General features: G+C 35.9%; 1 protein-coding gene across 4 annotated transcripts; it reads left to right on the top strand.

The window, feature by feature from the left end:
- The first annotated feature begins 17053 nt into the window (after positions 1-17053).
- LOC148646344 (NLR family CARD domain-containing protein 4-like) lies at positions 17054-26781 on the top strand. 4 transcript variants are annotated; one of them, XM_088609894.1, is made up of 10 exons: positions 17054-17229; positions 19019-19054; positions 19155-19201; positions 20474-20734; positions 20827-22806; positions 22958-23050; positions 23448-23618; positions 24123-24215; positions 24309-24476; positions 25719-26781. In XM_088609894.1, coding segments are annotated over exons 3-10 (3129 nt in total). In that variant the 5' UTR covers positions 17054-17229; positions 19019-19054; positions 19155-19200; the 3' UTR covers positions 26081-26781. The 4 variants fall into 4 exon arrangements, with proteins under 4 accessions (XP_088466020.1, XP_088466018.1, XP_088466019.1 ...); XM_088609892.1 differs by having other exon boundaries at positions 19019-19078; XM_088609893.1 differs by lacking the exon at positions 19019-19054.
- Positions 26782-27359: the final 578 nt, after the last annotated feature.

Below are 27359 nucleotides of genomic sequence, written 5' to 3'. Positions count from 1 at the left end.
AAAGCACTCATTATCACTGGCATTAAACTTCTTCAAACTTCTTTATATACTGTAAGCAATTTCCATGGCTGTCTATGAGTTTACCCCATCAGGCTCCGGACATGGGCAGCTTAGTGGGTACAGGCGCTGTTCCAACACACAGCAGTCACATAAGGTCCTTTAATAATCACTTTTAATAATGCCCAATTATCAAACCCATTTTGTGGTATGTTAACATTGTAACAAGTAAAAAGAGAAATGTACTATACAGTGCAACCTTACAAATGAAGACCTGTGGCTGAATGTTTGTTATACAGTACGTGCATCATCACAGTGAGCTGTATAACCTTGATGCTATTTTTTCATTTCACTGGAGCACTTAAAACAAGACTGAAGGAAGGCCAAGACATTCTCAATTCTGCAATGAATTCAACACCATTCATGCTTCTAGGACATCTTTATAACGATACTTCAATACCCTCTAGAGATTATGCCCTTCACAGCAAAGATAAAGGCTGGCTCTAAGAAAAAGCTGTAGAGTGGGTCAGAGATGTATTTGAAAACTGGATTGTTGTGGTCTAGGAACAGGAATCTTTTATTTCTTCCTTGATGTAGAGTAAACAAAAAGGAAATTGGTTTATTTCAAAAGCCCGAATCTTTCAAAAAGAGTTAACTTACAATAGTACTTCGTAGTCTTTGGAATAGCAGAGGAAGGCAGTTGTGAAGCTAGAAAACTGCTGATGTTCATACACTGCAATTGCATTGTTCATGAACAAATCTAACTAGGAAACTAATAACTGAATGCATTATGGAGAGATTACATTTTCAATTTTATTTTTTCAATTAGTTTTATTAGCTTGGGTGATGTTGTTTCCTTTCTTTAAACAACCAAGACACTCCTAATCATCAGTTGTTCCAGCCTAGGGGTAGCACCTTTAGTTGTATTTCCATGAGTGTGGTGGTCTAAAGCACAGTAGTATCCAGAGGCTAATCAGGTATATGTATATTATTAACTGCAATACAAATCTGTTTAATGTTCTGCGGTAAACTTGTGAAATCTGCTATAGCAAACACATTAATGCATTTCAAATAAGCAAATAAGCAATTAAATGATACTAGAGTTGCATTAATGCTCAGGGAGTCAATCTGACAGTGCATCACATATCATATTGGATACTGGTGTTTTCTCCACATTTTCTGTTAGTTTTGTTTGTAATAGTTTATAATCCATATTTAAAATAAGTGAATACATCTGTTAGACCTGTGTTTTGCATTATTTTGTGTAGCTCACTTTTTTCCTTTAATAATAAAGTGGATAAAAATAGAAGAACAGATTAAATACAGTATACAGTATAGAACAATATATATCTTCAAAGGAACAAGTAATAGGTTTATTCCATGCTGAAAAAAAGAAGAAAGAAAACACTGTTTCACCTGAACATGAAACCATGTTTAAAAATTACTTCACATATATTTAAAAGTACAGAATTCAAAGGGGTGTAAAATGTAAAATGCACTAGTAAGACTTCAGTTTGAATTTTATCTAGTTTTGGATAAACTAATTAATCATAATATATTTGACCATATATTATATATATTATGTATATTTGTGTATAATAATATACAGTAAATAATGTAATTGTATATTTATGTGCATTGTATATGCACATAAATTATGGATTTTGATAACAGACCCCCCAAAAAGTACATTATGGCTTAATAAAGGATGTGAATCTAAATAAAGATTAATAGTAATGAAAGATAGCCATGGAAACATCAGTGCCATTACTGCGCTTGCTCAATAAATCCAGACAAGCAAACTCATTTATACCTATGAAAATAAGAATGAAGTACAGTAATACATAGAACAAGTAAATAGTGAAAAAATGCTGTAATTATCCTAGTCAGCGTGCACGAATATAAAAATTAAATAGAAGTGCAAAGTGTACTGCTGAGGAATTCTGGTGTGACTATGAAATGAATCTGATTCTCAAGACTGTGTTTTCTTTCCCCTAGTTTGAGTGTGCTGTCCAGTTCTTTAATCAATCATGCTAGTGTTTCCACTGGTACAACAACGTGTTCTATTCCAGTAAGCAATGGGCGCGAGGCAGGCTACCCTTTGGATGGGACACCAGTCCATTGCAGGACAGACACATACACTCACCCCACACTTTGGGTGAGTTTACCTAGAAGACAATTGACCTACAGTACCATTATGTTTTTGGACTGTAGGAGGAAACCAAAGCACCCAGAGGAAACTCATGAAAACACAGGCTGTACATACTGTACAGAGGGAGAACTCCACACAGATAGGACCCCAGGTCCCCAACACTGTGAGGCAGCAATGCCAACCACTGTGCCACAGTGCCAGCCCTGCAGCTACATTTCCATTTCAAATCAACCTGAATTTCAACATAATCCAATAAGAACAGAACATGCTGAGAGCAACTCAGATGGTGTGTACATGTAATCAGCTACCATAAAGAGAGGGGCATTGCCATTCATGTTTTAAGTGCTTGACGCTGTGCATTGCACTTAGCTTCAAGGTTTATCATCATTTAAAAGCCTTACGAAAGTGTGGCTTTAGGGGTGCGGTGTTTTCCGTCCAGAGGTTACCGTAATGCAATAACACCTTCTGAGACTGTTTTATCACACAGCCATGCTCTGAAAATGGCACGTGTGATCTGCAGGGATTCTCTGATGCAATTATGGAAGCAGAGCAAAAGTGTGAATTAAGCTGTGCTACATTTTAGAACCAGTATGATCTGAGTTCATACTTACAGAGTTGCTTAAGCCAGCTGGGTTTTCTCAAAGCACAAAATACTATTTTTTTCCTCTTTTGGATGATTAAAGAACTCACATATAGTTATTAAAAGCACAAAAACCAAATGCTGTGTAAAAGCAAATGAGTTAAAGCACCCTTTTCGTTCATACATTTTTCAAGAGCTACTGTATATTAAAAATTCTCTTTACAGGGGTTTGAAAGAATCTTCATAATATTTTCACAGCTTCAGCTTGGTGCTCTCCATGGATTGAAGTAAAGTTTGCTAGATGAGCTACTGTAGATGGGTTGAACGGCCTTCTCTTGTTTGTGACCATTCTTATCAATAATAACTCACTCCTGACTCAAAGATCTAAGATGCTGATTCTTTAGGTGAAACTTTCTTATTTTGTTGATGAGGTAGAGTCAAGGCAGGAGCCAATCTCAGTACAACCAATATAGCGTCTCTCTCTACATTCTGCAAAAAAATGAGTAATGTTAAACGTATGTTAGGCCGTAATTCACTTCATACTTTCTCACCACAATATCAGTACTCTTATCCAACAGATCTTTACTTTCCTGAGCTGTTTTCTCCCCTAGCTACTTTCCACTCCAGTAAATGAAAAAAAAACACACATAAAGAATAGGAAAGCTGAAGAATTACAGAGAAGTTCCATTATAGAATGCCAGAGAAATTGAAGTAATTAATCTTTTGAACTTGTGTTAGCTTTTCATTTTAATAAGAGTTCCTTTGGTCTGCGTTACAAAGACCTAAAGACTCCTTGCTCACAGTTGACTTGAGAAATTGCATTGCCATGTTGACAGAAAAAGATAGGTTTATCTGTAGTTGTCTCTCCAGCCTCTCCCTGCCTGCTATGTACTTTTTTGTGTTGATATTGCAATTGTAATCTAATTATCTAAAGCACTTCCTAAGGGACTACAGTATCTATGTAAAAATCACAAGTGCTTGTGCAATTTTTCCTTTCTTTTGCTTCTATAAAATCACTTATCTTTTTTATTGTGAGAAAATGAAACAATTTGCTTTAATTTTTAGGATTTATAAAGATAAGCACATTATAGATTTTGCAGATGCTCAGTTCTTGCATTAAAATCTGCTTTTTGAAGAATAAAGATGTGTAAACAACATTTTTAAATGTTATCCAACATCAGCGGATTAACACTATCTGAGGATTCCAGATGTTACATTTACCAAATTGTTCATTGAGACAAATGTATTAAAATGATGTGCACTATTTGTGTATATCCTCAAGTTCATCTACTTTATATTCTTTGGTGGTCATCAATGGGACCCATTAATGCACTTATCCCCTTTGTAGTAAAGTTTTATAGAGGCTTTGTCATTACCTTATCCAGTACCTCTGTTTTGACAGCATGGTTCATGTCTTTCGATTATTTACACCATGCAAAACCAATTCAATGTAATAAAGAAAGCTATAGAATTGAGCAATTGTTTTTTTTTCTGCAACAGACTTGTAATTAGTAAAACTCTCTCAACTCCTGATCTGTGTGTTTTGATACAGTAATTAAAATTCCAACAAAGCATGCAAAGTAGCATACTGTATCCAAGACAAATCTACATCATGTCAGGTTAGATTTTACAATTAGGTACCTTCAATGATATATGTTGGGTTTATTCTCTGTAATTAGCCATAATTTACCTTTAATTATATGAGACATACAGTATATCAGCTGTTTATTATCTCTATCACTGCTCTCCAGGAGTTTGCCAGGTTGAGATTCAAGCTGCATTATGTAATCAAAGATGGATCTTTACCTCAGTTGTCTTGTACATTGACATGACTTACTGTGTGCACACTTTGTTTTGCATTGAGCCTATCAATAGCTGGTGGTTTATCATTTATGACTTTAAACTTTCTATCACACAAAATTCAATGATCAATGATGACATAAGAAGGTCAGTGCCAACATGTGGATACATATCTCTTCCCAAGAAGAACAAAAAAGAAAAGCAAATTTAGACACTGTCACATATCTGAAGAAGGATAATTCCTTTTATGACATAAAGTGTGTTTCTTGGTTCTCTAAACACCTTTACAGATAATAGTTATTGATATGTTGTGTTGTAAAGTCTGAACTGCAGAATGCAATTCTGAATTGTATTTGTAAAGAAGCTTTGCTTTTCATTCTTTCAGGAAAAGGTCAAATGAAAGTTGTTAAAAGAATCCAGTCACGTCACTTCTCAATTACACGCTGCAATGTTTAAAGGGATAATGCAGATCTGCTCAAATATTGTTTTTAAATAATTATTGTATCCTTTTGTACTCTAAAAAGGCCAATAAAAGTACTGTTATTTTCAGTATGACTGTGTTGTATTATTTGACTGGTTCTGTACAACTGAACTATTCTTCCTAAATAAAAAGAATTATTCCAATGTTGCATGTCCAAATTGCAGTATATTTCTCTCTTTTAATTACCTGTGACAGCAACATTAACCAAGTAAATTAGATTCTTTTTTTGCCAAATCATGTGGCTTGCCAGAGGACACACCAAGGGCAAATGAATGAACACAGCTGAACTGAAGCTACTCTTTCAGTGGTGAAGGATTATTGAGTCAGGCATGTTGTCACAGTGGTTACTCGACAGACAGACACAGCTCCACAGTGAGAAATGATTTTAACATTAAAAAGCCAGAGCCCCCTAAGAATTTAATGCATTTCAAGCTGTTTGAGCTAAAAGGGGGAAGCCAGCATGTGTCAGGTTGTCTATCTGTCTGATTGGGTTGCTTGGCCCACTGAGCTCCGTGTTGGCTTCAAGGACAGCCTGTCTCCAGAAAGATAACACAAAAAACAAGGAAATGAAGAGGAAAAGCCTGAGGGCTCACACCTGAAGAAGATAGGTATTTTGGCTGGGGTAGTATGGTGATGCAGTGGTTGGCTCTGCTGTCTCATAGCTTGCATGTTCTCCCTTGTTTAACCCCAACCCCATCCCCTGCTGGGCTCCTCTGGGTGCTCAGTTTCTTCATACTGTTTGTATCCTCTTCAGTCTCAGTGTTTCCTCCTTTGTTTTCTTAGTAACATTATTACTACCTGCAACAGTACCCTTGGTGTTTGCCTTGTCTTGAGTATTTGATAATTTGCTGTCATCTACACACCTCACTAGTTTACTAAATACACCAAAATCAAGATCATTGATATAAATTAAGAAGAGCAGCTGTCCTAGATCCCTAGCTGCCCAGATCCCTGTAGTACTCTACTAATTATATCACCCCTTATTTGTATCCTCTGTTTCTATTTGATAAACAATTTTTCAAACACTCACATTTCCCTGAATGCCCATCACCTGCAATTTAAGAACTAATCTTTATGGGGCACTTTATCAAAAGCCTTATGAAAATTTAGACACTACTGTTACCATTAACAGACAATTACTGTGGTTGTTTGTTAAAAAAAACTCTATCACATTGGTTCGGCAAGACCTACTGTACTTTTTCTAAATAAATGCTAACCAATTCATAGGATATTATTTCTACAGGACAATAGAAATGGGCTTGGTTCTGAAGCTAAATAAACATTTATCCAAAATCTTTTAAGGTATAAATAAATCTGGAGTGAAAAGTAAAAGCCTTAGCCAAAACTAAGTCATATCATTTTTATATTGCTTACATTTCCTTAACTACTGTGTCTGTTATGCATAATGACAAATTATTCTGACATTGATACAGAGCACTTTGAATTGGATCCTATGACAGACAGAAATCTTCTATACCTGTAAGCAGGGCCATTTCTATTGTCATGTCAGTCCATCATAGATTCTTGTCAAAATATGCCTCCTTTCATATTATAGTTACAAAGAATTTTTATGAGGGCATTTTCAGTATCAAAAATGACATATCATTTTCCAAAGATGCTGAATTTTCGTTTAATTTTTTTTTCAAACTACAGTAGTACATTTTATTTTAATACAAACCTGGGGCTATATTTCAGCAAGTTTTTTTTTCTCTTAACCCTATAACTCTATCTCATAGAAAATGACAGTAGAGATGAAAATGAAGAACAAATTTCAGTAGCTGAGACTGCAGAGAACAAGAATCTGTCAAAATAACGTTCTTTCGCATTAATTACTCCCACTGGCAAAGGCAATTCAAAACCTTACACTGATCAGACACCAAATGCTGCATCTCTACGAATACCACCATCATAACTTCAAAGTTTATTCTTTCTGTAATCCCAGAACTTGACTCATGTAATCATACAGTATTTCCCTTTAGGTTAAGGAAACATTGGGAAAACCTTATTGAAAAGAAAAATAATTCTGAATTATTACAATGTGTTCAAAAGTGTTTACACAACTCATGAAATATCCAGTCTTGAATAATAATGTTTTGACAAGTATTTTATAATTTTATGGGGAATGGATGAGATAAAGAAACACTTAAATTATAGAACAGCATCCTCGTCACTGAAAACAGTGGGGTCAGACAATGCTTCATGTCTTCAGCTGCAGGAGTGAATGAGCTCTCATTTTAACCATCAGTATGGTCACATCACTTGACTTGATACATTACAACCAGTAATTTGCTTTTCAATAAAATTGGACATATGTTAATTTAATTAATTTAGTAATGAAAGTTTTGCTTTGTCCTATAAATATTAAATGCAATCAAGAGCACATATACAATACCTCCTACCTTTTGAGACGTGTCACGATCGGGATGCCTCCTCTTAAGGGCGCTCCGACCCTTTCGTATTTTAGTTGATTACGTGCACCTGCCCCCTGTTTTGTTTCTCATTATTTAAGCCTGGCGCTCTCACTATTGCTGGCTCAGCATTGGGAGATGGATGCCTGGAAGCCTGCCTACCAGCGGGTCCAGGAGAGACCCGATGTCATAGGCTTAATCACAGTGTCCTGACCATCATCAGCGAGCGTCTGGCCTCGTTACCTACGTTTAATTCCCTGTCCCTGTTCCGGATCACGTTCTGGATTTTAACTGTTTGTCACGTCTTGGATAGATCCCCCGGTTTTGGACTTTGGACTGCACCCCGGATTCCCCCTTTTGGACAGTCTGGATCTGTTTGCCCTTGTCACGCCCCCCTGTCTGTCTAACCGTCCAATCCTGCTATCCTTCCCCGGATGTCCTTCTCCGCTGACTTCCGATTATACCGTCTGCAGTGGGTCCTGAACTACGCTTACAAGACCAGGCTGAAATAACAGTTATTAAGAATTTAAAAATGCAGAAGGGCTGGGAGTTTCAGTCCTCCCCTTGGTTGATCACTGTGTCTTCTGGTGTTTGGTGCAGTTAGTTGTTTTGATAACATTAAGATGCTTATAAACGATTGGTTCCCTCTAAATGGTTGAGCAGCTCTAACATGTTGCTGTATGCACTGTATCTGTGCCAAATAATGATTCATAGGCACATGGCCACTGCCAAAATAAGCATTCTTAATTGTATGTGGAATTAATTAATATTCCTAACACATAATAGTTAAAACAGTGTTCATGAGGGGTGCTCTGTAACCCAGAACCTGCTGCATAATTTATGATCATTTTAAACTCACAAATTACCTCTTGAAAAACTGTTTTGTTTGAAAGGAACTTTTCAAATAAACCCTTCAGCTAAGGGGTTTGATCACATTCGCGTCCAGGACTTGGGAGAACTGTGTTAGGATAAAAGTTCTTCTTGCATCCCAGATCACGTGCAGACATGTTAAATGCAATGCACCAGTGGTGGGCAGTTTCTAAAATTCTGACTATTATGAATCATAGTGAACATGATTCCTTAAATTTGCTATTAACTCTTGGTAATACATTTGTACCTTGCCTATTATTGAAAACTTCTGCCCTCACATATCTGAAATTGTCACTTAATCGAAAATGTTTAACAAATGAGAAGAATGCCTGATGAAGTGCATTCTCCAAAATGGAAGCTTAAACATTTAAGCACAACGTGGATATCGGTGCTCTCTAAAGATAGACCTTTTATTCATCTGCCTTCTTCTGCCCTTCTTCTTACCCCTCCTTATCTCTGTAATTGACTCTTTTCTGATTTTGCAATATGCCACCGAGCTAAACAGCCCTTGTGGATATAATACAGTGCATGCATTAAATTGCCTCTAAATTACATAGGTTTAGTATAAAATCCATTATTCATACAGGAGCTCTCATTTCCTTAGAATTAGCATGGAATCCATTTCATTCATATTCTGCGCTGTTTCTTACTCCCTACTAAAACACATAATGGAAGCATAATTGTTACAATTTTTGTCCACAGGGGAAGGATGGTATTTAGACATTACAGTGAATTGGTATATTTCATAACTAATTTTAGTGGAAGGCACCAGATGTCAACTGACATTTTCCTTCCTGAAAAAAAAATAGTTTTAAGCGATACTTAAAACATTTTGTACTACATTTCCATGTACTGTAATTTGACAGTGTCACCACAGATTTAGAAAGCTATTCACTAGTATCTCCCATTGTCCATTGTAGGTCTGTTTCAAACATACAAACATAAAAAAAAAACATTTTCGTCTCATATCCAGGTGTCTCAAAACTAAATTATTGTTATTTTAATAATAAATTATATAATTAATTATAATACTTAAATAATAATGAATTTGTACGTTTTCTCAGTATTAGTGTGGAACTCCTCCAGGTGCTCTGGTTTTCTCCTACAATCCTACAGACATGCTGGTAGGTCAATTGGCTTCTGGGAAAATTGTGTGAGGGTGTGCGTGTGTCCGTCCTGTGATGGACTGGAATTCTGTATCCTGCCTTGCGCTGGGTACTTGCTGGGATAGGCTCCAGCTCCCCTGCAGTTAGAAAAGAGATGGATGGGATTTCTTACTTACACATACTCTATGTAGGGTTTTTGTAATGATTTTTCACAGTTCATTGCTCAAAACATTCACTTTCATTCACTTCATTAATAGTATGTTTACCTATAAAACACCATGAAACCTTACAGTTTTCTATAAAAAATAGTTTGACCAACTACGTAACTTAGAGGTTGGTTGTGATGAAACTACTAGGCCCTCCAAGAATTGAGAATGTGACCCCTAATTTATGGATTATAACAACTTTTGAATATTCATGTGGAGCTTTTTCATGCCTTTGTATTGAAAAAGAAACTGTTGAAAACTATTGAAAAATGAAAAAATAGAATTATGTCAGCTTTCAGGTAATTCTCATGAGGTGTAAAAAATACTACCCCATACATATTACATATGCAAATGTGTAGAAAATATATAATTTCCATATGAACATAAGGCTCAATCTGATTGCAGCTTAAGAGAGGAAGGAATAGCAGCCAAGCTAAGGCCACATTAACTAAAGCTGTTGGAGGAACCACAATCCTATCAAATTGTATTTTCAAGTGTTCACATCTGAAGCAATTAATTAAACCCCTGACCCTGCCTTTTTGTCAAAGAAAACAAATGTGAAGACAATGAAATACGTGTGAGAATACGAATTTAGGGTGATTACACAAGAGACACGTATTCTGCAGATTTAATTTTTCAGTGATCCATATTCTTTGCTTATGTGTCCTGAGTTTTAATGAAAGCAATCTATAAAGTAACAGAATAATCAATAGATCCTTTGCCGTAAGCATACATAATTAAGTGTTTTGTGTTTTACAAGTTCGAAATGGCAGTTGGAAGAAATGACATGCACCTACAGTACAACATGAACACAATAATCTCATCACACTGTCACCTTGTCAGACAGATTAAACTGTGAAAAAGATTTTGTACTGAAAAGAAAGAAATAACGGGAGACATGGGTACAGTATGTAATTGCCATGGAGAATTACTGAGGTGCATTGATCCGAATCAGACAATTCTGAAATCATAATGAAGACTGAAACCCCTTCTGCCACTGTCATTTGCACTTCTTATGGTAACTCTTATGATTTACCTCCATCCTTCCCAATCGTTGGTCATCATTCCCAGTTTCAATTGGTTTCAATTCTGGCTTAACCCCCAGGTAGTAAACTGAACCTGTAAGAGAACTAATAACAAGCTTAAATAGACATGTTTCGCTATTTTCTTCACTTAACATGGTGCAGATTTCAAGTGGCATATAAAATTGTATAGGTTATTATAGAATCGCCCTAGAAGGAATCAGATTATTACTTCTATTAAGGCTTCATGTAAGTAACTGAGCCACATGTGTCACAAGACCGAATTTGACTGCTCTGTCTGCTTGCAATCTATCCTCGTACTGTATATTACTGTGCAGCAGAAGATTCACTTTTACTGTTCAGGAATAAGAAATACTAACACAATATTTTAGTTTGCACTACAAAATATGAATATTAGATAGATACTTTATTGATCCCATGAGGGAAATTGCAGAAACACAATAGATGCATGAAAACAAAACTCTTCTTATGGGGAATCTTTCATGTTTATTATAAGTTTGTTATACTACAAAGACACTTCATTTTGGTATAAGACAGAATATTACATTGGCAGGAGCTAACCAATAAGTGAATTTTATATTTGAATGACGCTGTTTGAATTCCAACACAATAGGTGCATGAAAACAAAACTCTTCTTATGGGGAATCTTTCATGTTTATACAGTACCAACTGCAGTAAGACTTCATATGTACTGTACAGTATATGAACTACTTTTTTCTGATTTTCACACTGGCACTAAAGCTGTCTCTTTCCTCATATCTTTTCAGGCACTTTAAGTGCTTTGAAAGTTATAACTTTTTCAGCTGTTTGATTTTTCTAGTTTTTTCAGTAGTTTTCTTTTTTATACATGGGGGCATTATTTCACTAACATGGAGAGCTCCTGATACTTTTTGTTTGCCTGTAGAGAGAAAGAAAGTAGTACAGCCTGTTGATATACTAGTTCTGTTCCTGTGTGATGATGGAAAATGGGAATTCAATTTAAACTGCTAAGGAACAGGAATATACTTAAAGGCGGACAAGGTGGTGTGATTTGCACTACAAAGGTAAAAAGAATCACTTACCACTTCACCTTGTCATGCATGACATTGAGTCAGATTTCAGTAGAGCCTGAAGCAATTTAAAATGTACGGTTCCACATAATTTTTCAAGTTGGTTGATTATTTAAAAATCACTACTTTTTAAAGTACTTAGTGCAGTGTTTTCTTACAAAGTTAAATGCCTTCTCTGTGTTTTTCATTGTTGCCAGAATAACGGGCCTTGAAAAAGCTTGAACTGCTCAATCTACTGTACTGTATCTCTGCCACCTCTGTCGCTACTGATTTAATATCACATTAAGTCTTTGATATTTATTCAAATCGATCTTGGTGTAGGTCTGTGAATTTGATTAATGTAGAAACAACAGAAGCAGAGGAAACGTCAATAGGTTAACACCTAACACTTGATTTTTTTAGTTTAAATAAAATGCATGACATTGTGGAAGGGAAGCTCTTCTCTTACTTGGCTGCCTGGAAGTTAAAACGACTCGGTTCAACTATCCTAATTGATTGTTCATTATCTTGAATATATAAAACTGGAAATTCAGTATAAATATAAATATAAAAAAGGTAATGTTCTAAATACCAGAATATTTCATTAGTGGACAGTGCTGATGGAATGATAAGTATGCTGTATACTTAAAAAAGGAGATCTACAGTAGATGCAATAAAACCTACATAACAATTGGCAGTCCTTGTGAAAATCAGCAGAGAGTAAGTGCTCCTATGAACATTTGAGCACAATGATAAAGATGAATAAGTTATCGACCAGTTAACAGATAGTACGAATTCATTAGTACTGCCTGAAACACTGACTGGTGGGAGAACAAAAGTGGGGACTCACTAATGGAAAAACACTTTTCTCTTTAACCAATTTATCCTAACTGTGGGATGTGAGGCTGTTGCAGCCTGAAACTAATGCATTTTATTAACTTCTGACTTCCTTCTCTTGAATGGAGTACTTTGACAACTCCTTGCAGCCAAGGATAGTTGAAATCTCATGAGTGTGTTATTTGTGCGTCTGAAGGTGGTTGATGAGGCTGATCCAAAATCAACAGACTCCTACAGTATATTATTTTATGAAATTCTTCTTGATAATAGGCACACCATACTCGAAATCCAATAATCATGTATTGTATTCTAATTTGTTATGTTTTGTAAATACAGACCTTATTTTCAATAGTTAATGACAAACTATTTATGTACTGTACATGGTTACTGTACATTGAGGACACAGGTAAGGAGTTCGCCTCATTTCATACAGTACGCTTCATATGCTTCACAGGAAAAAGTACTGTACTCTAAAGAAACCCATTACTTTAAATTTAACATTAACATTAATTGAAGAATTGCTTTATGAGAACTGTCCCAGTTTTATAGCATTGAAGGAGAGGATCTACAAACCCAGATCAGATAATTATTCACAATCCATGGTTTATTTGTCCTACAGGTTCTGCCCCTGGGTGTGCAAATCGTTTTAACATTCCTGCTGCATTTTCTTTCATGGCTTTACACTCCAAAGAGGATTATGGCCCATGGCTTGAATTCATTATGATAGTGCTGTCATAATTGGAAATTAAGTGGGTTGAAGGGAATAAAGAAAAGGTGTTCAAATAGCTGGGAAAAATCTTATCTTGACTTAGATGTCAATTCAGTCTGTAAGCCTTTGTTAGTCTCTAAGCTAGTGTAGTGTATTTTTAAAATTATTGCATAGCAGTTAAAGACTGAATGGTATGTGAAATATGTTTGACAAAGGCAATGATATAAAGGCAAAAGAAAAATATCAGAATTTCAGTTTTCATCAGATACAGTAAATAGTAAAAAATCTTAATTTTCTTATTATGACACATTTGGAATGAAAATCTTTCCCACGATGTTTTGTCTGCTTCTCTGTGCAGTGTGTATTCAGCAATGTGTTGTTAATTATGTCATATACTGAAGATATTGTCTGTAGCATTTGGAAACAATTACTAAAACCTATAATTTGCTAGTAAAGAGTGTGTGCAAAAAATGTGACTGATTATGAAGCATAGTTCAACAATTAACTTGGAGTGAACTAAATAAAGATAACTGAAAACATTCAAATTATTGCTGCCAGCACTTGTCTGTGGCTATAATTTAAATCTAACTAGAGAACTATTATTTAGGAATTCAGGATGAGAATGTGTTTGCTGGTGTTTGATGCATTTCAGTGAGAGATACAGCACATAACACACAGAAGCTGCAGACTGCCAGCAGGGATTCATGAAAAATAAGCTTAGTTTCTCACTTGATTTAAAAATAATAAATATAAAGGGTTATGAAGATTAAAGTACAGTTCTGAAGTACATTTTATGAAGATTATTTTTAATATTTTATGAATTTTAAGTTCAGAACAGCATTCATTGAAACCTGATTGTATTGTTGTTAGGTTAAATAGGAGCTGGTACATAATAAAGGAGCAGGTGCAATCATATGTTTGACCTTCCAAAGAGTCCAAATGGAAAACTTGGTTTCTATGAGTAATGAATAAAAATACGAAAGTTATCTTTACAATTAACATCTATGATACTATACTTACTCATCAGTATGCACGTTCTTTGGTTCATTAATATTAAATTCAGTGGTTTGGTCAATTTCTGTCTAAATGAACTGACAAATATTAAGGGATAGTGTATTTAACCTGCCTGGCTGAGGAAATGACAACCCTGATCAGCACTGTAATATTCTCCCAGGGGCCAGGGGAAAATGTTGCCATGGTGATGCTGGGGTGGAGGAGGGAGGGGGGTGTTAGAAAAGATGCACATAGTGTCGCGTTTAGCAAGGGAGCATTTATATGTAGGGGATCGAATGTGAGATATTAGAATTTGACTTCTTATTGACTTCTGTTTAAATAAACACCGTTTTACTAGTAATAAGGACAAAAGTGATACAAAATACGAAAAGAATAGTGTGTTTAATACTTTGGCCTTAACTCTCCTGAGCTGAGGAAATGACAATGCTGGTTGGAGATTTGCGTTGTCATGTCCCCACAAAAAATATCTCCAAAACACAGATGCAGATTTTGAACACTTTCGAGTTAAGAGTGAATTGATTTGACAGCAGTGTTGCAGGAACCAAGCAGAATGTGTGAGTAGCTTTGAATTAATGAGAAGTGCATATAATACATGCTTGAGCTTGTTTTAGTGAGTAGATTTGTATATGCAGTGCTTTAGAGTAACACTGGCAGTGAATGAAATGAATAAGAAGCACATGTGATGTGGGTGATGGAACACAATTCAGCAAACAGGTGGCAGCACTAGCAGGACCTTGAGATTGGCATTGGTGAGCAGCATAAGAGGCTGCAGCATTTCAGAAGAGTAAACTGAAGTGGAAATAGGAAGAGAGGTACAGTACCATTTGCAGTAATTTTCTAAATGGTATAGAGGAGAATGGAACCCCCAAAGAAAGAAGAAATATCAGCTACAATCAATGAAAGCTCTGGGAGGGGGAAGAGTCGAGGGCCAATACTGCAACAGCTGGACACCAACTGAGGGAGTGGGTAAAGGAGAAGGGAGGGGAGAAACCTTGCATATATATGCAGATGTATATATATGCAGAAAGAATTTGTTAACATTATAAATTTATATATTTTCTTTCTCTTTGATGATGGTAGCTAGGAGAGATTTATCATTTTATAAATTATAATTGCATTTGGATTAAGTGTGCCTATATACCCAGAAGCAAAATAAATAGAATGAATCTAGACTAAGAAATCATATGCTGGAATTTCTTTGATCCTACTTAAATTAACCATGGAGACTAAGAAACCTTAAATAACTGTCAAAAAGGATGAGTCTGAAATGCTTTCAGGTATTGTTTCCCCAACCATGACAGTAAATGGTTTAAAAAAACAGTGCGTAAATACAGTCCTATTTTCAAATTGAAATTACACATATTGAAACCCCCAGATTTTTTTCTAACAATAAGTACACCAATCTCTATTTCAACACTGCAAGCTGAATATCAAAGATGTACATCCAAATTATTCATCCATATCCTGCACTGTCTCCCATATTTTTAGAAAAGATCTCTGACTGAGCAGTTTTCTCCTTATCTGGATTGGCCTGTAATGAATTCAGAAGGTGAAGAGCATTGCTGAAGGCCTCCTCTGAAAAATAAATCTTTGGTCTTTTCTGTTAGCAGCACCAGTATCATGAATTTTGAGTACATCTGCTTCTGATTGCTGCCATGGAAAAAGAACGAGAATGTAAGGTTACCTGGAAAAATAATTGACTTTCCAAAAATGAAATTAAAATACAGTTACAGGACATTCTAAGCCACAAAAAGCAAAAAATATAAACCATATATTTTGCTTCTGTTGTATTATGATCAAATGATGTGAATTTTATCAATATCAAATTGCTTTTATCTAGATTCTTATATAGTCTGCAAACTTGTCAAGTTCACAGATGATAATAAAAGAGAAGACTCAGGAAATACTGTAGCTGAAAAATTTAGAAAATGTAATCTAAAAAGGCAGAAAAATTTAAAACACTAAGGGCTTAAGGTAAAGTCGATAAGCACAAAGTGATGCATGCGGGTAGCAAAATCTTACACTGTGAAAATGGAAATTATCTCTCCTTGTCTGCTACATGTACCTTTCTTACAGTATGTTCTTCCAGTACTTTGCGGGTTTTATCCATCTAAATGGGTGTTTGCAGTATTATAAAGATATGGAAAGCATTCTAAAATGCGAACAACTTTGTGCCTCTTTATAGACTGCTCTCTGTTTTCATTGGATATGAAACAACAAATTAATGCTAATGTTTAATTAAGTTAAGGAACCAGTAATAGGTTTATTCCATGCTGAAAAGAGAAGAGAGAAAATGCAACATTTCAGCTGTGAATCCTTCTTCAGGTGTGAGGGTTTAATTAAGTAGTTTGGTTATATCCTAATGAATGCCATAGAGGGATGAAATACTGTATGTAGAGAGAATTTGCTGTGGCCAGCCAAAACCCCCAAAATACCCATAAAACACAGATGCAGAATCTATAATGAATTCCAAGATATTTCTGAATGTATTACACAGCAATCATATTAAATCTGTTTTACTGGCCCAGGTCTGGTTATACCATGTTGGCGAAACTGCAGACTATGATTGTTTAATTTGACTAAACTATAGGAATATCATAATTAGAGAGTTTTTTTTTACAAGGGTCTTCTTTTAATCGTTGTGACAGTGAGCTATTTATATATAAGAATAGTGTTGTTTATACTTGAATATTCCACCTTTCTGTTATAATGTAATGTATTAATAAAGGAATTTACTTCAGGGTTTTCTTCAGGGTGCTGTTGTAACAGGGATTTCCGGGTTTAACCTTACAGTATTGTGAAAGAGCATTAGGTTTTCCCGTACTGACAAGGAGGAGTGTCCGGTCATTTGAGTCATGAAAAGTATCAACTACTTACTGTAAAGCAGTGTATCCAAAACCGGAAGACGTTGCATAAAACCTTTACAGTATTAATGTTTAAAACGATATCAGTCTTCAGCATCGAAGATGTTAACAAAGTAGTAAACTGCTTATGGCAAGTAAGTTATTTTTAGAAAACCTAAATGAAAATGTTCTCTGTTAATTTCTTTTTTTTTTTGCATTTCCGGGTCTAGGGTTTGTTAACACTTGGACACAGGGATTAAACAAGTCTAGTGTCTGTAGATTTTGCGTTGCTGCTAGTACTCATGCTGTACGTATGGTACGGTAGAAAAGTACTTTTCTACAAAATGGACAAAAAAAAGTTATAGAATCAAAACTATGATTGAAAGACATTTGTTTTGCTTTTGAAAGAGATGGATAGAAAAGAGAAGTAGTGCTTTTATGGGTTTATATATAACGTTTCACAAACTAAAAGTAGTAGAAACTGACATTTTACCACGAATTAAATGTATATCTTTTTTACCATTTAACTTAATTTATGTTTTACGCCGTGATTTATGAAAACCTCATAGTTTGGTTTAGTAGGTTATCGTGAATGAATGCTGTGACTGTTTTAAAGATTCGGATGGGGGGTAAACTTCTCCCTAGTGATACTGTAGCCTTTTAAAAGCGCTGGTGTACTGTACTGTAGGTCCATAGGACACTTTATACTGAGATACGAAATAGGTTATTATGGTATTTCTACAATACATTATAGCCCCACCTTGTGGTATATTATTTTTTATTTTTTTAATTTAACATTTGTTAAGTTAAAAATATTTATATTTTTTATATCATTTTCTCGGGTGTTCATTTAACAGTGACATCTTATATACTCATCAATTTCCCTACGGGATTAATAAAGTATTATCTGTCTATCTCTCTATATACTTTGACTTCGGCCGAACAGGCAGTTCAATGATCTCGATTAGCCTGATTGAAGCCAGTTTTATTTCGTCTTTTCTGGAAGGGGGGGGTAAGATCGATAATATCGCCCCCACTTCAAAGGAGGATTGTTTTATTTAGATACAGTCCATGTGCAATATTCAATTTTGTGTCTTTAAACCTGACTGATTAAAAAGGTAGTTCAGTGGGTAGCTGCGTCAGCATGCGTAGGCTGCAAAGGAACAAGTAATAGGTTTATTCCATGCTGAAAAGAGAAGAAAGGAAACACAGCGTTCCGGCTCCTGATTAAAAAGATATCTATTCTAAAGTAAGAATCTCTCAGAGTTGGCAGCATTCTTCCGTCACAATTACTGCTACAATCTTGCAATGCTACACTTATCAGGCAACCTTTCAATATTGGACCTTTGCTTAGATCTATACTTAATTAGGAATCTCTGGATTTTTCTGATTCTTGTCTCCAATTCTTTGTTCACTGTATTGACAATGTAACACTTCTGCTGTGAGACCCTCCAAACCTGTCATCAGCATACAGTATGTCTCTTTATGTGTTCATGGTAATCGTTCAAACCAATCCTGAGAGCAATTTCTATCCCATTTCTTCCGTCTCTGCCGTCACAAAACAGGTGATACAGGGAATGTGTTTAGCATACAAATGATCCAATATAAATTGCAAAGTTGGAAAAGTTAATGAAGTGTCTGGACAGACATGCTGACCCAGGATGTAACAACTTACAGTAAGTGAAAAGGTCTGGAGTAGATGTAGCTGTTTTAGAATGTCAAGTCTGCCTTGGAATTCCTAAGGAATAGCAAATATAAGGTCTTTTATGAAGAGGCTCAGGGCAAAAAGAGGCTACAACTAGACTCAAAGCCACTGTCTTTACCCAGAGAACAAAGCAAAATGTTTGTTTTGGGCTTCTTGACACTACATGCTAGTAAATGATATTTTCTTGCTATTGCTGCTCTTTGTAATAAATTTGCTCTCCATCTCTGTGTGTGTTTCAGATCTGATCCACCTCCTTAAATAGCGGAAGAACAGGGGTACAGTCAATGACATGTTTAAAGGTTAACAATTACAAATCATTCATTTTATAACTTGGCAAGTAAGTGCTGGAATTATAACTTGTTTTTCATTTTATAGATTTAAGAAAAACTTCCTGACAGATTAAGCAAGATACATATACACAAGTAAGTAAAAGATATTGCATAAAAGTATTTAACGAACTGCAGAATGGATGGTCTTTCTTCTTGTGACTTTTACATTATGTTTTATTGTGGTGTGCCATGCCATGACCTAGGTTATGATTTTGTGCTTTATTTATGCCTATAGCCTTGGTGGCTGTGAATATTGTGTGTTCAGCTGTAGGCTTTGTCAACCCATATTGGCAGTTCTCTGCCCTACTCTGTCTTTGTTTAATGAGCAGAATTGTAGGGGTCAGTGCATGAGTTTTAAATTTTAGCCTTTCCTTCTTTATGCATTAATTTGATGAAAAATATTATATAAGCTAATACAATAGACATTTCACTGATATTTTGATCATTAAGAACTTTATAGTGCAATTTAAAATGTACTGTAATTACATTTTGACATTAATAAAAAAAATCAAATTAATTTTCACCTACACATAGCCCCATCTAAGAAATTTATACATTTTTCTCACTCAAACCCACTCAATCTTGAACCTCATTATTAGTGTTGTCCCTCCTATTTCTATGGAGACTAACAGGTTACTCCAGTCTAGCTTTTATTAAATCTGGAATACCTCAAGGCAGCTCTTAAAAGGACAGAACAATTTCACCTTGGCACCAAAGAGATGCAATAATTCACCACACAGTTCTGCATAGTTTTAAAATAGGTTAATAATGAAAAGTCATGGAGAGAAATTGTCTTATCAAACATATCCCTGAAGCACACACATTTCTCAGCCCCTTTTTAGACATCAACTACAGCCAGTGTCCAACTGTTTGTGTAATCATACTGTATAAAGAGTTTAATTGCTGTTTAGCCCCTGTTTTAACCTCATTTTGCTTACACAGTCACTTAATGGTAATTTGAGAGAAATAATTTTGTAATCAGAATTTCTTACCTGAGTTTGTATGTTCTCCTTGGGGGTGGTGGGTTCCATACAGGTGCTCTGATTTTACACGAATAGGTGTGCTAATGCATAACACTTGCTTTCCACCTCTTGCTTTCGTTGGTCATGTTCTTTTCATTACAGGCTAATTACATTTTCTAAATTGGTAGAGGCACTTTTTCAAGCTTTTGTTACTAAGGAAGCTCTAAAAAGAGACATCTTCGGTTTCATACAGAGTCACATATTCTATATTGTCTATTCAGAGTCACAGAGTCTATATTGATTATTGTTCTCGTGTGCAGGTACATCCCAGGAACATATTCTATGTTTAGACATTGAGATATAATTAAGCTTGATCCTAACTATAATGTTTGCCCTTTTTCAGTGGATTTCATCAGGAAAAACTATGTGGAATTTATCGAGAGGATGGGAATAACGATTACCCATCAGATTGCAGATCATATCTATAGCAAAAGTGTCATTGATCTGGAGGAGAAAGATGAGATTTACTGTGAGAAAACTGGTCCCAAAGCGGCTCGCAAAATCATTGATTTGATTCAGCAGAAAGGGGAAAAGGCTTGCAGACTTTTTGTTGACTGCCTCAGAGATAAAGATGTCTTCTTGTTTGAAGACTTGCTTGGGAGATGTAAGTCATACTTACAGATATTTAATTAAAACACTTCATTCAAATGTGTTTTTTGCAGTAATTGATTTATCTTTTTTTGTACCATACTGTAGCTTTGCCTGAAGTACCAACGAAACAGAACATAGACATGTTGGCAGAAGATTTAAAACACTTGTATAAATCAGCATATTTCCAAAAGTTTCACCCTTTGGGGGAGGACATAGACATTATTTTTGATTTGGAAACAACATTCACTGATGCACAGTTTTGGAAAAAGGACATATGGAATCAGAGAAAAGGCACTATGACTCTTTCGCATTTTTTGGGTGAGTTCAAGAACCCAACTGTCATTGAAGGAGGAGCTGGCAAAGGCAAGACAACTCTCCTGAAGAGAATTGCAGCACTTTGGGCTTCGGGAGAAACCTCAGTGCTGAATAAGTACAGGCTGGTCTTTTTCATAAGCTTGAGTGCTGCAGAAAGAGAAATATATGAAACAGTTTGTGAGCAGCTGCTCAGAGTGCCCTATGAAATAGACAAGGAGACCTTTCAGAATTCTTTACGGTTCTTGAAAGAAGAGGTTCTGTTCCTTTTGGATGGATATGATGAATTTAAACCAGCAAACTGCCCGGAGATAGAGGACATGATCAAACATAACTTTCGGTTCAAGAATACGGTAATTGTGACAACACGCACTGAATCAGTCAGTAACGTGAGGCCCATTGCTGAAATCATTGCAGAGATTGGGGATCTCAGTGAGGAGAACAGTAAGGTCATTATTAGAAATATCTTGGGTCCTGAACTCTCTAAAGGCCTTCTGCAGCAACTCGAAAACTCAAGCACCATGCAAGAATTGATGAAGACACCGCTATTTGTGGTCATAGCTTGTGCCATCCGGTTGGGTGACACCAGCATCATTCCTAAAACACAGACTGTACTTTTCCGTACCCTTTATGATCTGATGATCTCAAAGAACCAGTACAAAATTTCATTTATGACTTCGGAAACAGTTCAGGAGAGCATCAACGTATGTGGGGATCTAGCACTTCGGGGAATTTTCGAGCACTGCTTTGAGTTCTATTTAAGAAAAGAGCTGCACAGTGAACAAGAGGATGTGCTACTGAAATCTGGACTTCTGAACAAGTACACCGCTCAAAGGATGGAGCCTGTCTATCGTTTTTTTCATAAGTCATTCCAGGAGTACATAGCAGGAAGAAGACTGCATGGACTATTAACTTCAGCCAAAGAGTCAGAGATGAAGATGGGGTACCAGTACCTGAATCAGATTGATAATATTTCAGATATTTCTAATAAATACTACAATTTACTGATGTACACGTGTGGGTCTTCCACACAAGCTGCTAGCATTGTCATTCAGCACATGACAAATGTTAAAAAACATGGAAGACTGTTGGGCACCCCATTAGAAACTGACAGGCCGCATGTTCCTTCAGACAATAACCAGGAACAGATCTCACAGAATATGGAAGAACTTCACAAGCTGCAGGAAGTTAGCATGGAGAGTTTTGTAAACTGCGCTCTTAACTTCTTTGCAGAAAGTCTTTCAAAATCTGAGCTAAGTGCAGAGTTTGAATTTTTCTTTCAGAAAAAAAAGCTGCACATCAGCAGCCAGAGCATTCCAACCTGTTTGAGTGACTTCTTTCAATATTTGCCAAAATGTTTGGCTGCTCTAGAACTCATCGAGTTGGAACTGTTTGGCAATTTGCACTGTAGTGAAATCCCGAATCAGAGCAAAAAGACATACATTCCAGAGAAGGCAGTGTCCTTGTTTTTCGATTGGAGTCACAGCCTTAATAGTATTGAAGTATCTTTGAATGATTTTCAGAGGTTATCTAAAAAAGATATAACATATCTAGGAAAGATATGCTGTTCAGCCAAAAGCCTTAGGCTTCTCCTAACAAGAAGCAAAGGTATAAGTGGAAAACTTCCTGATGTCCTCAAAATGTGTGAATACAACCTGAAGGATCTAGTTATTGAAGAAACTCCTTTGACATTAACAGATGAACAGCACATTGTTCTTATGAAACAGCTTAAGACTTTGTATATAAGTGATCTGCAGACTGAAAGACTGCCAGGTTAGTATGTGTTATCTTTTATTTAAATGTTAAAGACATTTTAATAGGTGTGTATAAAAGTTTCTTACATGAAGAACATGTTTATTATATTTTTGTGAATTCATTTATATTAAATTTGTTTCATTTATCTGAGATTTTCTGCTTATTACAGGGGGATTATTGGAGAGAATCCAAAACCTTCAGAACCTTGAGAAATTAAATTTAATTAATATAAAGATGGCTGAAGATGATGCAAAACAGCTAGGTAAATTTTAATCATTTTGTAGGAATTCAATTAAATCAAGGAATTTGAAAGACTAGGAATATGAATAGGTAAAGTACAGTAGGACATTTGACACTGACGTTTTGTAAGCAAAGAGCTGGAATGGCAGCGATGACTAATAATTAGTAATTAGGTGGATGATTCACTCTGCAATACAGATCACGACCATAAAATGTAGGTGTCTACTGTCCTATTAAATTAGAAGGTTTCATTAATCCAATCTTGTTTATCTAGTTGGTGTTATTTAATCAATACTGCATCCTCAGTTCAATGGGTACAATAAAAGTAGCATATAACTGATGAATCCATTATACTGGATTTCTTACTTTTTCCTTATCTGAGGCAAGAATCAACCGAAATGACCTTTGTTTTTTAACAGCTGAAGGAGTGAAGCATTTGCAACGTCTCCAGGAGCTGCACTTGGCCGAGCTGGAAGGCATAGGAAATGGGCTCAGGTTTATAATTGACGCAGCCACCAGTAGAGACTGCTGTCTGAAAAAAATGGTGCTTGTCAACTGTTGCTTGACAAAGGAGGCAGTCATAATTCTTGGTCTGTAGTTTTCTTTTTAATAAGTATTTCTCAGGTTTCAGCAGTCAGTTTTGTCTACTGTATATATTAGTAGGAATGAAATATGTGTCTATTTCTATTATAAATGAATATATACACAATATATACTGCAGTAATGAAGGAAGCATTGACATCTGGTTTCAAGCAGATTTCCTCATACAAGTAATGGAGTTAAAAGGAAGTGTGTGGTACAGAACTATTTCACACTTCACATTATGTACTGTACATCTACAGTACAGTACTTGTCTCCGATACTCCTCATATTGGATTTCCAACTTTGCACTAAAAGATTAAATGGTTACATGACATTAGGCACCAGGAGTAAAAGTAGTTTTAAAAGGGAGCAGTAAGAGAAGTGGGGAGTCTAGACCTTATGCTAATATAATTATATAAAATTTATATATAAAAGATACTGCACAATGTGTGTTCTCAGACGGTAGGAGTAATGGTTTATAGACTTATCAGAAAGTTTCTTTTTTCTTTTAGCTGAAAATTTGAGGAATGCCAATAAGCTTGAGACACTTGATCTGTTTGAAAACCAGCTGGAGGAAGACGCAAGTGGCTGTGTGGAAAAACTGAGTAGGTGATAAAGCAAAGTTGTAATGCACAGAAACAGCTACTAATGAAGTGGAGAATGCAGCAATGATCTTTTCTTTTACTGTACATCTTTAGTTGACAAGTTGAGGGCCCTGCCTAGCCTACAGACTCTCATGCTTCCATGGGGACAGAATGTGAAAGACAGCCTGTCCAAGCTTCTGGACTTCCTGGAGAACCTGCCTGGACTGCAGAAACTGGGACTGCAGAGCTGGCACCTCACTGATAAAGACCTAGAGCTCCTGAGTAAGTATAATTCACACTGCTTGGGTTTGGCGTGAAAACTATAAACTCAACAGTGGATCTTCTCTTTTAATTGGGAACACAATTTGTATTCAGTTTAGTCTCATTAAAAGCTTATACAGTATGTTGTAATTAATATTATGCATTTGAGAACATCTAAAGGAGTCTTCACAGTGTGCAGACAGTTAATATATGTTTATACAGTATGTGTATCACTGCTATTACTAAGCTTAAAGCTCTTGATCACTCTTCAATCCAATTTTAAATCATTGCAAACAGCTTAATAGCCTGCAGAAATTTCAGGGAAAAAATAAGCTAAATACAAATAAAAAAACAAATTTGAAAAAAAAATATTAAACTCTTTCTATTTTTTTTATGCAGATGCTTTGAAAATACTTCAATTACTGAATTAATTATCAAAATCTGATGCTACTGTTCACTTGCATCTGTTGTAAACAGCTGTTGTATGAACATGAATTCAGTTCATTCAGTGGGCTGAATAAGAAATTAATGTTCTGGTTATATATGACCTGCTGATAGTCTTTAGTTTCAATGAAAACCTGGTAAACAACAAAAGCCTGGTTGTTGAATGTAAAACCGGAGTGGTAATTGGAAAAAAGATGGGAAATGGGAAGAATATTGATCTTCATGACATCTTGTTTTTTACCACGTTGTCTATTTTGGTCACAATGTAGCATAACGATTGAAAAATAAACTATGATTGAGAATTACCTGAGAGAGTCATGTTACTATTCAGTCGTACACAAAAGAGGAATGAAACTAAACTGTTAACAAGCTTTAATTGGCTTGGTATTCATTCAGTTTGCAATTTTAATTATACACATGAGATTTGTCATCTAATTGTTTCTTTATGCTAAGAGAATATAAATGCTAAACAAAATTCTTTCCATCTCACGCTCATGCTTAGACATGTAGTTTTGGGGAAACTGCAATGAAGATATACATAGCAGCTGCCCTTAGAAAAATACCAGGAGTGTACCATTTTCGTTCATTTAGACGAATGGCCATTGTTTCCATACCATTATTAGAGGAACATATGAAACTCCTTAAGTAGGAAGATCGTTCCTATTATTACTCTTATTGCTCTATTATTGTTTATTTTAATGCCTTTTCTAATGCTTTTTATGGTAATATGGGAGTATGAGGCAAAGTGTAAGGCACATTGTAACATGTTGTGGAATAACAACTATGTATGTTCCTAAAACTTTTAATATTTGCCCTTAGGCTCATCAATCCAGAATGGTCATTTAAGGGACCTTCAGCATTTGGACCTGTCTGAGAACTGTGTGAGCAGCCAGGGCTGGCACAGGTTCCTCGGGGCACTGGGCATGTTGAAGAAACTGAGGGTTATGGACCTGAGCTCCAAAGAGGGCATGCAGCCCGAACCAAGACTGATCAATGACCTTGGCAAGCTCATATTCGAGCTCTCAGTACTGCGGAGAGTGGGACTGCAGAGGTGGCACCTGGATAAGGAGTACCTGAAATGCCTTAACAAAGGAAATGTAGTCTTTGGTCGTGAGTTTCAACTCCTAGTCAGCTCAGACTACATAGAGGAAGATGAGACAGATGAGGAAAGCCATATGTAGACGTCAGTAAATATTTGGATCATAGCGTGGGCTGTTTGCCACTGCCTGTTGGCATGCTGATTTTAAATGTTAGTTTATTCGCAGTACCAATTTGCACACACTCTAATTTGGTTTTGGATTATACAGTTGTATGAATCTGGCTTCAAATACAATATGGGCATTTTAGAATGTACTGTACTTTGAGATACAGTAGGTGATGAATACCAAAGACTAGAAAAGGGCTTGGAAAAGTTCTAGGCTCAAAATTCGAGATCTAGAATTAGACTTTTTATCATCAGTGTTTCCGTTTTGTTAATGAACTGATACAGTATCTGTGATGTTGTTCTGCAAGGTAAAGTATTCTCATGCAGCATTTCTTGTATGTTTCATACATTTACAGTACATTGAATGTTATATGCAGTATATACCAGATATATAATTCTGCATTACTTTGTATTTATTCTTAAATGTGTAACAACATTTTATTATTGTTATATAAAATCTGAAGATGGCAGCTAAAAGTCTAAAATTTAACAAGGCTGAAGCCTCTTATTGCCGTTTTGAACGTCACAAGTCTGAGTCTCTATGTTCGACCTCACTGAACCCGAATTCATTACAATACGCAAAGTAGTAATTACTGTAGAGTAGGTGGTATCGTCCCCATTCCAGCTGTGTGGTACAATAGAATTATCTGTTTAGTTAATAGAAAACAAAATTGGTGACGTGCTGTTGTTTGTAAAAATTCTCAGCAATATACTGTAACTTTTTAACAAATCCCAGCTTCATTCTTTGATATACTTCAAGCTTGATAAAAATCAAAGCCTGTTTTGTGCTTGTACCGACATTACTTGGATATCGTAGTTCAGGTGGGGAGCTGCGTCAGCATGCGTAGGCTGCAAAGGAACAAGTAATAGGTTTATTCCATGCTGAAAAAAAGAAGAAAGAGAACACAATGTTTCGGTTGTGGAGCCTTCTTGAAGAAGTTACTTGGATATGCCTGGTATTGATTTTCTCTGATGGTTTTCTCTCTGCATCCAAAGTGCCCCCTTACCATCACCACCATCACACACTCTTTTAGATTAAAAAAAACATACCTTAAAGGTTTTCTCTCCCTCAACAACGGAAGATTTAAGACTGATTATGAAGATCTGAACCTGGTCTAATGTCTGACTAACAGGTTGGTCAGTAGATCTCGGTGTGCTACAGGGAAGTCCCGTTTGTGTCCCCTACAGTACAGATGACAAAAGTGAAGGCAGTGTTGTCATCCAGTCCTACTAATAGCATAGTAAGTGATGTGGAA

Source organism: Lepisosteus platostomus, chromosome 17, assembly GCF_059453375.1.
Source record: "Lepisosteus platostomus isolate fLepPlt1 chromosome 17, fLepPlt1.hap1, whole genome shotgun sequence".
Taxonomy (NCBI): domain Eukaryota; kingdom Metazoa; phylum Chordata; class Actinopteri; order Semionotiformes; family Lepisosteidae; genus Lepisosteus; species Lepisosteus platostomus.
The sequence above is the reverse complement of the archived record's forward strand: the minus strand, read 5'-3'. Positions and strand labels throughout refer to the sequence as shown.

What these genes read in the sequence shown, in the direction of transcription:
- LOC148646344 (XM_088609893.1), top strand. An exon ending in GCAGACTGAAAGACTGCCAG is followed by an intron (nt 22,807 to 22,957) that starts GTTAGTATGTGT and finishes TGCTTATTACAG; the next exon opens with GGGGATTATTGGAGAGAATC. An exon ending in AGATGATGCAAAACAGCTAG is followed by an intron (nt 23,051 to 23,447) that starts GTAAATTTTAAT and finishes GTTTTTTAACAG; the next exon opens with CTGAAGGAGTGAAGCATTTG.